Source organism: Morone saxatilis, unplaced genomic scaffold (assembly GCF_004916995.1).
Source record: "Morone saxatilis isolate NCDOM2014 unplaced genomic scaffold, NCSU_SB_2.0 Contig17, whole genome shotgun sequence".
Taxonomy (NCBI): Eukaryota; Metazoa; Chordata; class Actinopteri; family Moronidae; genus Morone; species Morone saxatilis.
In genome coordinates, this window is record NW_023339729.1 from 2415975 (window position 1) to 2429844 (window position 13870).

The following is a 13870-nucleotide window of genomic DNA, read 5'->3' on the forward strand; positions in this document are numbered from 1 at the left end:
ACAATAAAATGTTCCTTCACCTTTCTCGACTCCGACCGATAGTGTCCCCACATTTTCAGTGCTGTTGTTGAGTTTTTAAAACATTAATGGTGAGTTTAGATGACATTCTGGGATTCAGAATGTCAGTACTGGGACAAAATAGTCAGGCTGCCTTACCTGCCATGTCCAATACGGCGACTTATGGCTATAATAATAAAACCTTTAGCAAAACCTAGACTTATATTGCATCATCAAATTGTTTGCAAAGACTGTACACTTTTGCATTTTGGAGCACATTCATCTAATTTTAGTCTCAATTTGTCTCAAAGTAAAAAACCTTTTAGTGAACTGCTCTTGTGTATTTCTATATAGTCTTGACAGGTTGACTTGACAGTTGACTGATGTAGAACTGCTGTTAATGGATGAAAGTAACATATGTAAGGTGCCTTTCATTGACGAAAAGGGAATCATTCACGGAGCAAACAACTCACAATTTCCACCGAGGCTGCCTAAAGGCTTAAGCTCTCACCCAGAGCTATGGTAAATGTACCATTATGTGACGGCTGTTACCTCATAGAGGCCCTAGTGAGGCTATTGCTCTGTGTCTCTGATGATGGTACCACATTACCCTCGTAATGGTGCATCTACTACTGATGTTTCACTCGCATTATTATAAATCTGATGCCCTGAGAAAACAGAGCTTCTACTAATGGATGGATGATTAAAGGTGCATGTGTAGAAGCAGACAGATTGACAGAGAGACAGATGAGTGAACGGATGATATACAGTTTGAAAGAGCGCCGAGGATAATCACGGTGCAGGACATTAGTGGGCAATTTACAGCCAGGAAGACAGAGCAGCAAAGCAACAGATAACTGCATTTAAGATAGCCAATTGGTCTGCCAGAAACCCAGCACTCCTCAGGGAGAGTTTGAAGCTAAACTAGGCATCTCTGCCTGTAGTTGCCCCAAATAGCAGCATGAGGTAACAGCTTGAAACCTTTATGCCTTGAAATCACGTGGCATGATGTGATCATGCACAAGTCTGCCAACCTGTCTGTCATTGCTTTATGCCAAAGAACATACAAAGCAAAATATCTCACATCATAAGCTTTGATACAAATAACTAGGCTTATAATCGCTTGTGTTCTGCAGCGGCCTAAATCTTGGACTAGACAACCAAGGCTATTTTAGCTTTTTTCATCGATTACTGACCATTGCCAGGCCTATGCAACGCATTTAGAAATAATAAGACCCAAACCTGACCCAAAGCTTCACTCAACACCAGAGCTGCCAACTTTCACGCCCTTTTTTGCTCTGTGCTCCACTAACGGTTGAGTAAGTTTCTGTCAATTTTCTCCTTTCCTGCACTTACATACATATATGTTATGTGTTAGGCTCATCTATGTTGAAAAGACAACCAATGGGGTGCCCTGGTAGAGCACCCCATGTAAGGCTGAGTCCTCACCCGGCCCGGGTTCGGCTCCGGCTTACGACCCTTTGCTGCATATCGTCCCCTCTCTCTCTTCCCTCTTTCCAAAAAAGTGAGTTTTTTGATGTACAAATACAAGAAATTGTCAGCTATGAGCTTCCTGGATTCCGTTCTTTTGAAGATTGGTGCCCAAATAGGCTTACATGGGAGGCCTGTACACTTGAGAGTGCAGAGGTTGCGGGTTGTGTTTGTTCTTGTTTGTATGCATGAATATATGCATTAAGATGATAATTTATTCAGATTGTACTCCAATTTGGACAGACCTGAGAGACTAAAGTGGGGAGTGTTGGACAATGCTAAACGCTGAGTCTGTTACTGCAGTTTCGAGCAGTTGGCTATATGTATGATGTCTCCTCTGATTGGACGGATTTATTTGGGTCTTCTGATGCAAAAAAAATAATCTCCAGGAAGTAGCTATATTAGTCATATTGGGACGATGGGAAGCTGTTCTCTTCAACCTTCTGTTATCAAACACACTCTTAGTGTAGCTTTAAGAGTGGAAGTTTGCCACCAAATCTGAAGGGCAGGCAGGAATATGATGGAAAGGGATTGCGGATGTGGATGGAGGGAGGGAAGGGTATGATTTAGCCTGCTACTCAGAAGATATACTGTCTGAGCGCGCTGAGGGTTTCATAAATTCATCCTGGAACACTCTGCTCAGCTGAGCCATTTGTCCAGTGTCTCAAGCATTGCTCTCGGTGATTTTCAGCGCTCTAATGCAGCAAGTGACCCAATGTTAACTATACCGAACATGCATGCTGCTCTCATCCTCCAAACCATGATTAATCAAACCCCCATGGAAAATGTAAACGCTGTGTAGTAGCTGCCTATCAGTGTATAGTAGACTCTAGAAATTATAATTAAAACTCTATCTAATAAGCCTTTTAATAAGTGTCCATAGACATAATTTTAATCTGTTTCAGAGAAAGTAAAAAATGGGGTTGATTCAAAAAGGTTTTATGCCTTTCATTGAGTGTGTGTATGTGTGTGAAAGTGTTCCAAGATGTAATAGGGAATAGCTCAATCACCCTCCTAGCATATCCAGAATCCATTCTTTCCTCAGAGAGCCTTATCACTCGTGTGTCCTCGCACAGTGTTCCTTTAACTTGTTTAATCCAACATGTGGACAGTCGGAGGCATCGGCTCACCTGCAGCCCCCGTAGAGCCAACATCCTCACGGCGGATAAAATCACAGCAGTGCAGTCAGAGCTGCATTTTACACCCACTCATAAGCACTGAATAGCCTTTTCAAAAAGCCACAAGCAAGGCACACCAGTTTCACTCCAAATCATCGTCCTTGAGAAACTATCATTCTCCATTTAATGTAACTTTTCATCTTCCTGGGATCTGCTGGGGTTGGAGTCCTTTTATTGGTTCATGTTGAGAGTTGCTACACTAAAAATAAGTCATTGGCCCCTAAATCAAGAGATTCTGTGACAGGGGCCTCGAGGAGCTGATCAATAGCCTGATGATGTCATTGTCCCATGATCCTGGGCGTTGATGGTTTCTGATGAATGATACCGGACTCATCCAGGAGAGTTGGCCAGGTGGCAATGAATTTGCTCACCACGGAAACCAGCCAGTAATAAAACCTCAAAGGGCTGGTAAATGAGACAAAATTGCCAGTGTGACATGAATATTTCTGTATTTTCATGGCTGTTTTGTAAACATCAGGCGTGAAGCTCTCAGAAAACTCAGAACCCTTCAAACAAGGATTTTAGTCTGTATTCAACAGCTACACACAAAGAAGGCGGAGAAAAAGAAAAAGAACATCAGTCGATGTGAATGATTGCTTCATTTGAAGTCACACAAGGCATTCTGCAGCGTCCTTGCTGCATTTTTAAGATTTGCATGCTCTCTATCTTCATGTGAAATTAAAATAGCTCCTTGATTGAGCCTCAGGCCTCTCCAAATAAATGAGACCTTACAGCTCAAATAAGTCGATCAAACTTTCCAAGACAGTCTGAAATGCTAAATTTCAGCCAAACACAAATTTCGCATTAGTGCTTTGACCAACATTTCAATATTTCAGCACTCATTCAAAACTGCTCTTGATTTAACTGTTTTAAGCTAGTTTATCACTCTCTTCTATGTAAATGAAGCTCAAGAAATGGTGAGATGGCTCTGCTTGCCTGTCATGTTAGACAAAATCCCATTCCAAGATGATTGTTATGTGCTGAATATAACCCAGAAGGTGGGATGGAGTAGACCCTGAATATATAATAACTAAGAGAGAAAGATCATAATCTTATCATACCTGCTCAGAGTTTAGGTTTTTTTCTGTTAAAGACAAATTACTTTTGAATCCTTTACCCACAGAATTTTATTTTTTGCTGTTTAACTAAATGCCTGACCCTTCTCATGTAATCATTTAACAGTGCTTTGGAGAAAAAGTATACAGTTAATGTAACCTAAATTTAGAAACACATGACTTTCTACAGATTAAATACATAAACGTCCGTACTGAAAGAAACTACACCCACTTAAAAAGTTTTTAGTTAGTTTATGCAGATAATTGAGCGATTGTTTACCAGTAGCTGTCATCCACAGCTGCTTTTAATCTTTATGAAAGACTCCTTCTTCAGCTCATTAAATCAGCTATCTGACAGATAGGTGTGCAGGATCTGTAGCCTCTAATTTAAATACTTAAATGTACACACAGTGATCCATCATTATATCATTGGCTGCTGCAAAGTAACACACACACAAACATCTGTGTGTATTAATCAAATTGGTCAGTTTAACTGTATTCTGTTAGGTGGCACGATGCAAATCAGTTACTGCCGCTTGGTCAGTGGCCCTCTGCTTTAAAATATGACACTCTAGGTATCTGTGTGGTGTTCTTTCTTCAAAAATGTTGCCGCAATACATATTTAGATTGAATCATTCACTGTGTTAGTATTTTCTCCAGTTCTAGACAATATTTCTGTTTATTCTCCACATATTCATGTTCCACGTGTTGCCTTCTTGTTCAACTAGTTCCTTTAACATGTCTCTAATGTGGTTTAAGCTTTCAGACTGCTTGTCCCTACAGTATGCACTGTTGTATTGTTTACATTTATGCATGAATGCCATAAAAACTCCCTATACAGTGCATATATCGTATCTGGCAGGTAGGGATTTTAATCCTCATGTTGTATATTTTGTTCTGTGACGTTCAGGAACATAATATGTTGAAGCATTTTCATGTTCATTTGACTAATAGTATTTTAGATTTTTGTTTCATTTATACTTGATTGTAAATGTTTGCATTGTTACCAGTAAACCAAAGAATATAATTTGTATTGAACCACACTTGGACATTGACATTAGCAGAAGAAATTCTGGTTATGTCTATGTATATGGACTCCTAAAGACCATAAAACTACATTTTCTATTGTATTTGGATTTCTTTCAAAACCACCAGAAAATAAAGCTCCATACATGGACTTATAGTCCACTGTTGGTAATGTAGTAATGTGTGTATGTGTGTGTCTATGTGGAGTAGTGTAGAGTACACTAACTTTTTTCAAGTTCCAGTAAAAATGTAGTATTCAGTCATACCTCTGTTTTCAGGATATGTGTACATTATGAATACAGCAGCTCAAGTCACTAAAAAGTGACCGTAATGAAGTGAACCCAATCCTCCCACTGGGGTTCATGTTGCCGCGTCTAGCACAAAAGGGACTTAATTACGTCAGTGCCCTTTCCCCTCTCACATTGAATTCTCGAGGGGAACTTTTTAATTGCAACAAGTAATTCATCAAGTGTTCATCAGACCTTTCTGATTAAATTTCAGGTCAACTGACTACGGAGCAACGTACCAGAAGCTGAATGACAAAGTGGGAGCAAAGACAATACTCAGTTATTTGTACGTGAGCCCGAACAACAAGAGAAAGGTAATGTTATTCTTCTGTTACTTCCTTTGAATTTAATAATTGTCTTGATTGTGTGAGTTTCCACTGTCTGACACACAGTGTGCAAAGTCAAATACCGGCAGACATATTGATGTCTGACTCATCGTTCTCTGTTTGATATCTGTCTCTCCCTGTTTCTACAATGTCAGTAAGACGCATTGACTTCATTTATTAACATGTGAAATCCACATAGACAGTTATCTGGCAGCAAAGAAAATACTCTTCAATTTCTAAAATGAATAGCTTGGCTATAGTTTGTCTTTTTCTTTTTGGAAATAAATCAATTAGTAAAAGTAAAAGACAAGGATTGGTTTATATTTGCAGCCATTCCTTCAGGTGGTGCCCCTGCATTTACCTGGGTTTGGGTCAATTGATATTTAGAACCATCTGTTTCTGTTCACGCCACAGTTTCACCTTTCTCCCTTTACACGACTCTAATCAGGAAAGGTCATTTTCTCAGAGGTAATTATGGTCTAATAATGAAGATGAAATGCAGCCCCAACTCAGTTCAAAATCCCAGCCGCCCCCCTGATCCAGTTAGATGGTCTGTCAGTGATTGGGACACCTATGAGGTCAGTTCAAGCGTGGAGCCAGCCAGTGACAGAAACAGTAAGTAAAACTTGAACCTAAAGAACATAGTGAGGCTGGAATGTCCTTATGTTGTCATAAGGGGAGGATTAAGATGTATTTCAACTAATAGAAGAGATATTATAGTGTTATTCTGTGAAAAATATACAGATGAATATGCATTTTGCCCGCTGTGGCGACCCACTGTAGTGAGTGAGGGGGCTGCAGTTTTTAAATTGAGGACCAATATCAGTCGGTTTGCAGTCTCAGACAACCTTACTGCATTTTTTAGATACTGTTTACCAGCATGTTCTATACATTATCGCCATAGAAAAAATCTGCCCCTGTTCTAAGACTCAACTGTAAAGACGACTCCTTTCTAGAGCTGAAACAAACTAGGAACTGTTTTGAATGTGATGTTTAGGAGCCAGTGAGTTGCTAATCAGAGGTTCAAACATATTAGAGGCAGCAGATCAGCAAATGGTCAGTGTTAACTGATTTTTCTGCACTCAGGTCCATTTGGATCAATTCACTCAGGTTACATTACGGCCCCAGTCCATTAGGGTTTTGGCCATTTGGTTGTTTTTTTTTGAGTGCACATAAGATGGTCATGGGTCCAAAAAGACTTTCATTTCCCTTGTTTAAACTTGTTGCATCCATCTTTGTTTTATGGCAATTGGAGAGGGCAACAGCAATGACAGCAGTGATGAGTAAAAAGTCCCTTTTCAACAGTGGATTGTTCCTGGCATGATTGTTATGAAATGATGCAAAACATTCCAGAAAGATACAGAAAAAGCACTTGTATGGGGCCATTTTGTAGCAAATCTGTTTACAAACGTGAGTTGTGTATCTGTATCATTTGTAAATGTAAAAAAACTTAACATATGCTAGTTTATTGAGATTTGTGAATGTGTAGATACATTTGTAAATGTGTAGACAAATCTATACATTTGTATATAGATATTTATGGCGATATTAAAACAGATCCTTGTCACCATAAGTGTAGCTAAAGTCACATGTAAAGAAGACAACTAAGACCATCTGAGTTGTAACTTGATGACTTGTCTGTATTTCCATTTCCTGATTATGCACACAGATTCTGAATACACATTTGGAGGTTCCTGTACACATTAACAAACCACAGTACGCATTTAGAGATTCTTCATTAACAAATACAATTATGCACACATGTATTGAGATAGTTACACAACTCTCCACTCACATTCACAAATAGTTTTTACAATATTGGCCCCATACCTTTGTTACTCCTCAGGGACGACACCAAAACCTCACTGATACAGTCCTTTGTAGCTTTTACATTGGCATTATTTGGCTCACACTCAGGTTGAATGTGCTTTGTTTACAGTTTTCATTGCCCATCTATTCATCCATTAGTTAAACCCGCTTATCCTTGAAGGTTCCTGGGGGGCTGGCAGCTAACAGCTCTTTATTTTAATTTGTTATTTTGACTAAGTATGGAGCTCTCTAACATGCCATTAAGTAACACCCATTGAATTGAATTAAAGTAGGAGAGGCAGACTGAGGTAAAAATGTCTTTCTACGCTACCGCTTGTAAGTTGGATTAACAGTGCATGTTCCGTCCGACCTCGGCAAATCCAATGAAAAGATTTTTAAGCTTTTCTAATGAGGCAGCAATGTGGGGAAAGGAGGGGGAGGGCATTGGGAAAGCACAATAGCATTAGAGTCCAGGAAATCAGCTAGCTCAACAACACCAGGCCCTCAGTTTAAATACAGAACAGCGAGCAGATGAAGACCTGCAAACAACTTGACGGGTTGTTAATATCTTTTCACACACACAGGGACACAGACAAACACTTAGACACTCTCTCTCACACACACACGCATACAAACAAAACGACAGACACCTTGCACACTACTGGGGTCTCAGATATGCACACATACACGTAGTGTCTGCTTTTGTGTGTGCTTTCCTCTCATCTATCTCCTGTCACCCTCACTTACATTCACACACAGGCACATATTCTAATTATCTCCGTCTCACACGTGTTCACACAACCTCATTCGGTCTTATTTCTCTCTCACATTCCTAGTATCCCCCTGTTGCCAAAGCATGACATTTGTAATGCTTTAGAAAGTATAAACAAGACTAAAAGTCTGTAGCTGCCCCATGAGGTTATAATAATTACAATGCAAGTAAAATAATTGTTGAATGGATGAAAAATAGAGATATATCTTTGGTATTTCCCAGATCCTTGCCACAAGTCTAATGAAAAATGGAAAATGTAATGTGACATAAGAGTGCCAGAAAAGGAAAGTTTTTAACATAAATGCACAGAGTTGATCTGTCTATCAGTGTCCATTTTAGGCCATCTCAGACTTGCCAGACTGCATTGTTAGACTGAGTATGACAATGCTGAGCTGAGCTTGAGGTTGACAAGATGTGCCTAAATATAGCTGACACAAAATTAGGCTTTGGGCATCTTATACAGTGTTATGCATTTGTCATAATTACCAGTTTTGAACTTGTAAAAAGCTTTCATGTCAAGAAGGCATAATTAACGCTTTTTCTAAAATATATAACACTTAATAATGCATAAGTGTCAAGCCAAACAGGATTCCTCATGTCAGCCGAAGTCCACTGTTCAAGGTGAAACCAAATTGTGTTAAATGTCAGTGAAGTAGTAAACCCTCACACAACTATACAATTACACATGAACGCTTGCAAATCCTAGACATGGGAATCTTTCACTATCTCTTGATGCATCCCATGTTTTCATCAACGCTGCCACTATCCTGTTCATGTTCTGATGCTTGGCATTTTACTGTATTTGCTAACTGTAAAGTGCATATGGTAAACAAACTTACTGTGAGCACACTAAAATGCTAATATTTTAGTAGTTTCCGTTTAGCTTTGCATATTAACACGTTTGAATGATAACATGTCGTTAGTATGTTGCTGACATCTAAGTACGGTATATGGTGACCATACATCCCAGTTTGTCTGGGAGTGTCCTGGTTTCAAGCAGGGTGTCCCAGTTCCTGACATTTTTCCACATTCACTACCAAATTGTCCCGGTTTTCACAACAATTAAAGGTCCAATGTGTAACATTTAGGAGCATGTACTGTAAGAAATGATATAATAATATAATATACTGTGTTCTCACTAGTGTATAATCACCTAAAAATAAGGATAGTTGTGCTTTTGTTACCGAATGAGCCTTATATTTACAGACCCTGCGGTTCACCTTCCTTGGAGCCGCCATGTTTTTACAGTAGCCCAGAATGGACAAACCAAACACTCTGGATATGGCCGTTCGCATTTTTCGTTTTGCGGCCACCATAGTTGCAATTGGAAGGGTTGAAGCGAGGGAGTTGCGATCTGCAACTAGACCATTAGATGCCAACAAAACTTACACAATGATCCTTTAAAATAATAATTATAGAATAATATTATTCTAATTTACTGGGATTTTATAGACATTTATCGTTTTCTGTTAACATAAATAACGCACCATGCATCTGATTTAAACACTGATTTGTCTTTATGTCAGTCAATCAATCATTGTCAAGGTGAATCATAGCCAAGTGTCATAGGCTCTTTCTGACAGAACCTGTCAGTATGCTAACGGTTAGCTGTCATGCTGAAAAGAAGGTCTGTCTTTATGAACTCCAAGAGGCTTACTCCTTACTAAGGGTGTTCGGTAGGTGTGATAAGCACTGAAATAATTGTCCCCCTGTATGCATAAGAGCATACACATGCATGCATAATGCGGTAAACATAAGGGTTCCTGTTTGGAAGTTTGAACATATGGTCACTGTATGAACATACACGTACAGTTAAAACAGTATGTTACTGTGACTTTCTAAAGTTTAGCATGCTGTCAGTGTGTTAGGATTTGCTATTAGAGTGTTACCATGCGGTAGGGGCATTCATCTCAAAGTAGAGCTGAGGCTGACATAAATTGAGTAACAAGATTCATTAACTGTGTTGAACTTTTGAAACTGCGGCGCTAAATGAAGCACAAGCATTTATCTCTCGCAAACAATGAATGTATGCAACAAATCTAATGGCAATCCATCCAGTAGTTATGAAATATTTCACTCTGGATCATCGCGTTAGACTGACACATGGATGGACCGGCTAAATATACAGAGTAAAAATAATACAGAGGAACAGACTGGGAAACAAACGTGGATGGGGGAACTTTCTCACTCTCAAATACACACACACTGTTCTTCCCACCTACATGCAGTTCATTACAAGCACACACATGCATGCTTGCGAGGGAGGGTAGCAGAGGCTGCAGGTTCGCCACTCTCACTGTCACCCCCGGCATGGCGCCATGTGACCGCTGCTGGTGGCAGACAAAAGCCCCTCACTTCGCCCAGTAGTGGAAGTAAATCAGGCCTCTGTGGCTGCGGGGGGATAGAGGGAGTAAAGCACTGGGAGCAGAGATGGAGAGAGGGAAAGCGAGCAGGAGGTATGAGAGGGGGGAAAGAGACAGCAAATAAACTGACAGAGAGCAAGTGAGCGTGGAAGTGTGGAGAGGGGAGGAAAAGAGAAAAAAAAGAGTGACTGAGCAAAAATAAATAAATAAAATAGAGAGATGGCCCAGGGGTCACTCATGGAGAAAACAGACTGACAACACAGCAATTACACCAATTTTCATATTGTGGCTTCATACTGAGCCTGTACATGAGAGGACACATCTCGAGTACACAATAGGGGAAATGATTTTGGGTTTTAGCCTGAGATTTTGTGTGAGTGCACATTATTACAGTAAATGGCTGGGGATGGCGAGTGCTGGTTAAAAAAACAACACCAACAAAAACCTCACAGATTGCAGTCTCATACAAATGGGTAATGCCTCTAATGGTTTGAAAACAAAGAGGAATTTTCCAGAGGAAGCGTGTGAGTGACAGATTGATTCAGCCTGAGTTGTCTTAAAGGAATACATAACTGCTTTTCCTCATGAATGTATTGACTAAAACAACAATCGCCGGGCTCAACTGTTTTCACGGCAAAGGCCCCGATTGTGTTTTCGTCTGCCCGTCTGTGCGTGCGCACGCATGTGTTTGCATGCATAGCGATTCAAAAACAATTACGGCCTTGTGCGGCTCAGACGGCAACAACAGGCAGGTGGGTGGAATATGAATTCCCCTCAGATGAGACCTCTCCCACTGTTGAGCTTCAAAGACTTTTGTTTATTGTCTCACTTTTGGGTACAAGCTCAGACTTAAGAGTGAACTTTAAATATTTCATATCCTCGAACTGTCCTCAAAATGGCAATGACAAAAAAGTCTTAAGTAAAGACAAACAGAATCCGTAAGCTATCAGAGGAAAAGAAGAGTGTCCACAGACTTTACAGTATGATGCAAAAACTGAGAGGAATGTCATACATAAATACTCAGCATTATATAAAATTGATGCCTTTCTCTGCAGTAGCGGTGAGTGTCACCTTACGGGAAGGTTAGCCTCGATATATATATTTATGAAGCAACCTGATGATAGTATCACCGACACATCTCTCTTCTCAGTTCATGCTTTTTAATTGGATTTTTGACAAATAGTTGCCCTTGCTTGGACATTTTCCTTTATTACTACATTCATACAAATATAGATAGTAATATAGACCCTGTCTTAGCCAATTAATCTGATAATAGGTCATAATAATCATGGACATGTCTGTAGGGAGAAGCGACACACACACACAGTTATTATATAAATATGTATGTGTATATACAGTATAAACATATCTATATATATCTATGTATTTATATATCTGTTTTTAAGTAGTATAAAGGGAACTATATCTGAATTTCATTCTTAAATGAATAAATTGAATCCTTGAATCTGTTTAACAGACTAAATTATCTGCATTCATGTTGGTACTAGGGGAGGGCCTGGCTTAAACCAGACATAGGTGGTGCTTAACACAAAAGTGGGCGGTCCTAACCGTACATGTTGTTAATTTAAGCCTGAAAGAAGTTGCTATAAGTATTAGAAAACTATATACAGAACAGCCTCAGAATTTAGCTTCATAACAATGTTTTTGGTCACATGAAGAGGAAGAGAACTATTTCAGTTTTTGTTTAGTAAAGGTTTTATTTACGAGTACAGATATTGACACATTTTAATCTGATGTAACTCAAAAAAAGTACATTATCTGTGCACCTGTACACCTGGTTCGAGTACTCACTCAACCCTACAAGCAACAGCAGACTATGGAAATTGGACTAAAACTAACCACGGAAAAACAACACTGTGCCAAATTAGCCAAAAGGAGAAAATAATACATTTAAGTGAAGTTCGTTTTATATTACTTTTCCCTTTGTTCTGCATTGAAGCTGGGTTCTTGGCATTGGATGCTACAAAGATGGGCTTTTCACGGCTCTCTGAAGCTGGACAAGCCAGTTAAGTGGGGCACAGTTACTTTCTAAACCATTCTGTGAAAGATAGATGCGGACAAGGTTCTGGAGGTGCTGGGTACTGTTGCAGAGGAGAGGCTGTCTGACTTTGTGAAGCAAACAAAGTTTGTTGAAGTTTGCAGAAGCTTTAAGGTGGGTGTGATTGTTTAGCAGGTTCAAGGACAGCCGGAGTCCTTGTTATACTTCAAACTTTTACTCTTTGAAGATCCAGTGTGTAACATTTAGGAGGATCTATTGGCAGGTAGGTATGTTTCCATTAGTGTATAAAAACCTGAAAGTAAGAATTGTTGTGTTTTCGAGAATGAGACTTTTTTATCTATAGAGGGAGTGAGCCTCTTCTACAAAATCCACCATGTTGAACCACCATTCTTTCTACAGTAAGCCCAGGATGAACATACACGAAGGCGAGCGGACTTAGTTGTTTGCAATCTGCAACATCACCACTAGATGCCACAAGTCCTACACACTGGTGCTTTAAGAAGTTACTCTTGGTTGATTTGGCAACAGCAAATATGGTTTAATACTAAAATTCTGGAGGCAGCTAACACTCAGCTTCCTATACAACAGAAGAGCAACTGACTCAGGTTGTTTTCATAAAGAAGTCAGTCAATAATTGGCCATTTTCCATGATGCTATGAGCAAACGCTGGCTCATTTCAAGCTGCCCATGCCAGTGGTAGTTTTTCCACACAACAGCAGTGCACAGTAAATTTTGTTACCTTGCAGAGGGGCTGCAAGTCCTCATCTAACAGCTCACTGTGGCTGCTCCAGACTGTTCCTTTACTTCCTGACATACTTTAAACTGATTCTCTGTAAAAAAAATAAAAATACTGTCTTGATTTTTAGATGCATTTTAATGAACAGTCAGTAACAAATATATTGTGTTTCCTGCAGCTTCTTTACAATAAAAGCCACCTAGTGTTTCACAAGTTAAATGCTTTTAATGTGCAGCAGCATCAAGGTGTTTGACATCAGTAGTAAATCCATACAGCATTAGAAGAGTATACAGACTGATATAAATGTCTCATGCCTATCTGAATCCATGGTGGGAATTGTCGACTGCCACCAACAATGAAGGCCACTGTACTGAGTGGTAATTATTGGATATAGATACATAAAAGGGCTATTATATAGAAAAAATGCTGCATAAAGCATATCAAAAATACTTTGATTTCATACAAATCTAAAGAATCATAAAGCAGAATGTGTTAGAAGAAATAAAAATCTTGCTTTTCCTGGTTTCACTTATTCTAATTCATTGGGGTTTTTCTTGGAATAATAATAATAATAATACATTTTATTTATAAGCGCTTTTCTAGATACTCAAAGACACTTTACATAAAAAACATAAAAGCAGCATAACAACATCAAATAGTAAAACACCAAAAACACATCAGACTAAGCTAAACATTAAAAGCAAATTTAAAAAGGTGAGTTTTTGTCAGAGATTTGAATGTTGGAAGGTCGGTGCAGTCACGGACTCTGTCACCCCAGGTTCGGTGCTTGGTCCTGGGTGGTGGAGTCAG

General features: G+C 39.3%; 1 protein-coding gene across 1 annotated transcript in view; it reads left to right on the forward strand.

Annotated features, from left to right (window-relative positions):
* LOC118326515 (VPS10 domain-containing receptor SorCS1) overlaps positions 1-13870 on the forward strand; it is a gene marked incomplete in the record, with an annotated part of 146103 nt that overhangs the window by 75364 nt on the left and 56869 nt on the right. The window contains 1 exon segment of the mRNA XM_035659526.1: positions 5249-5348. Coding sequence (XP_035515419.1) covers positions 5249-5348 — 100 coding nt within the window.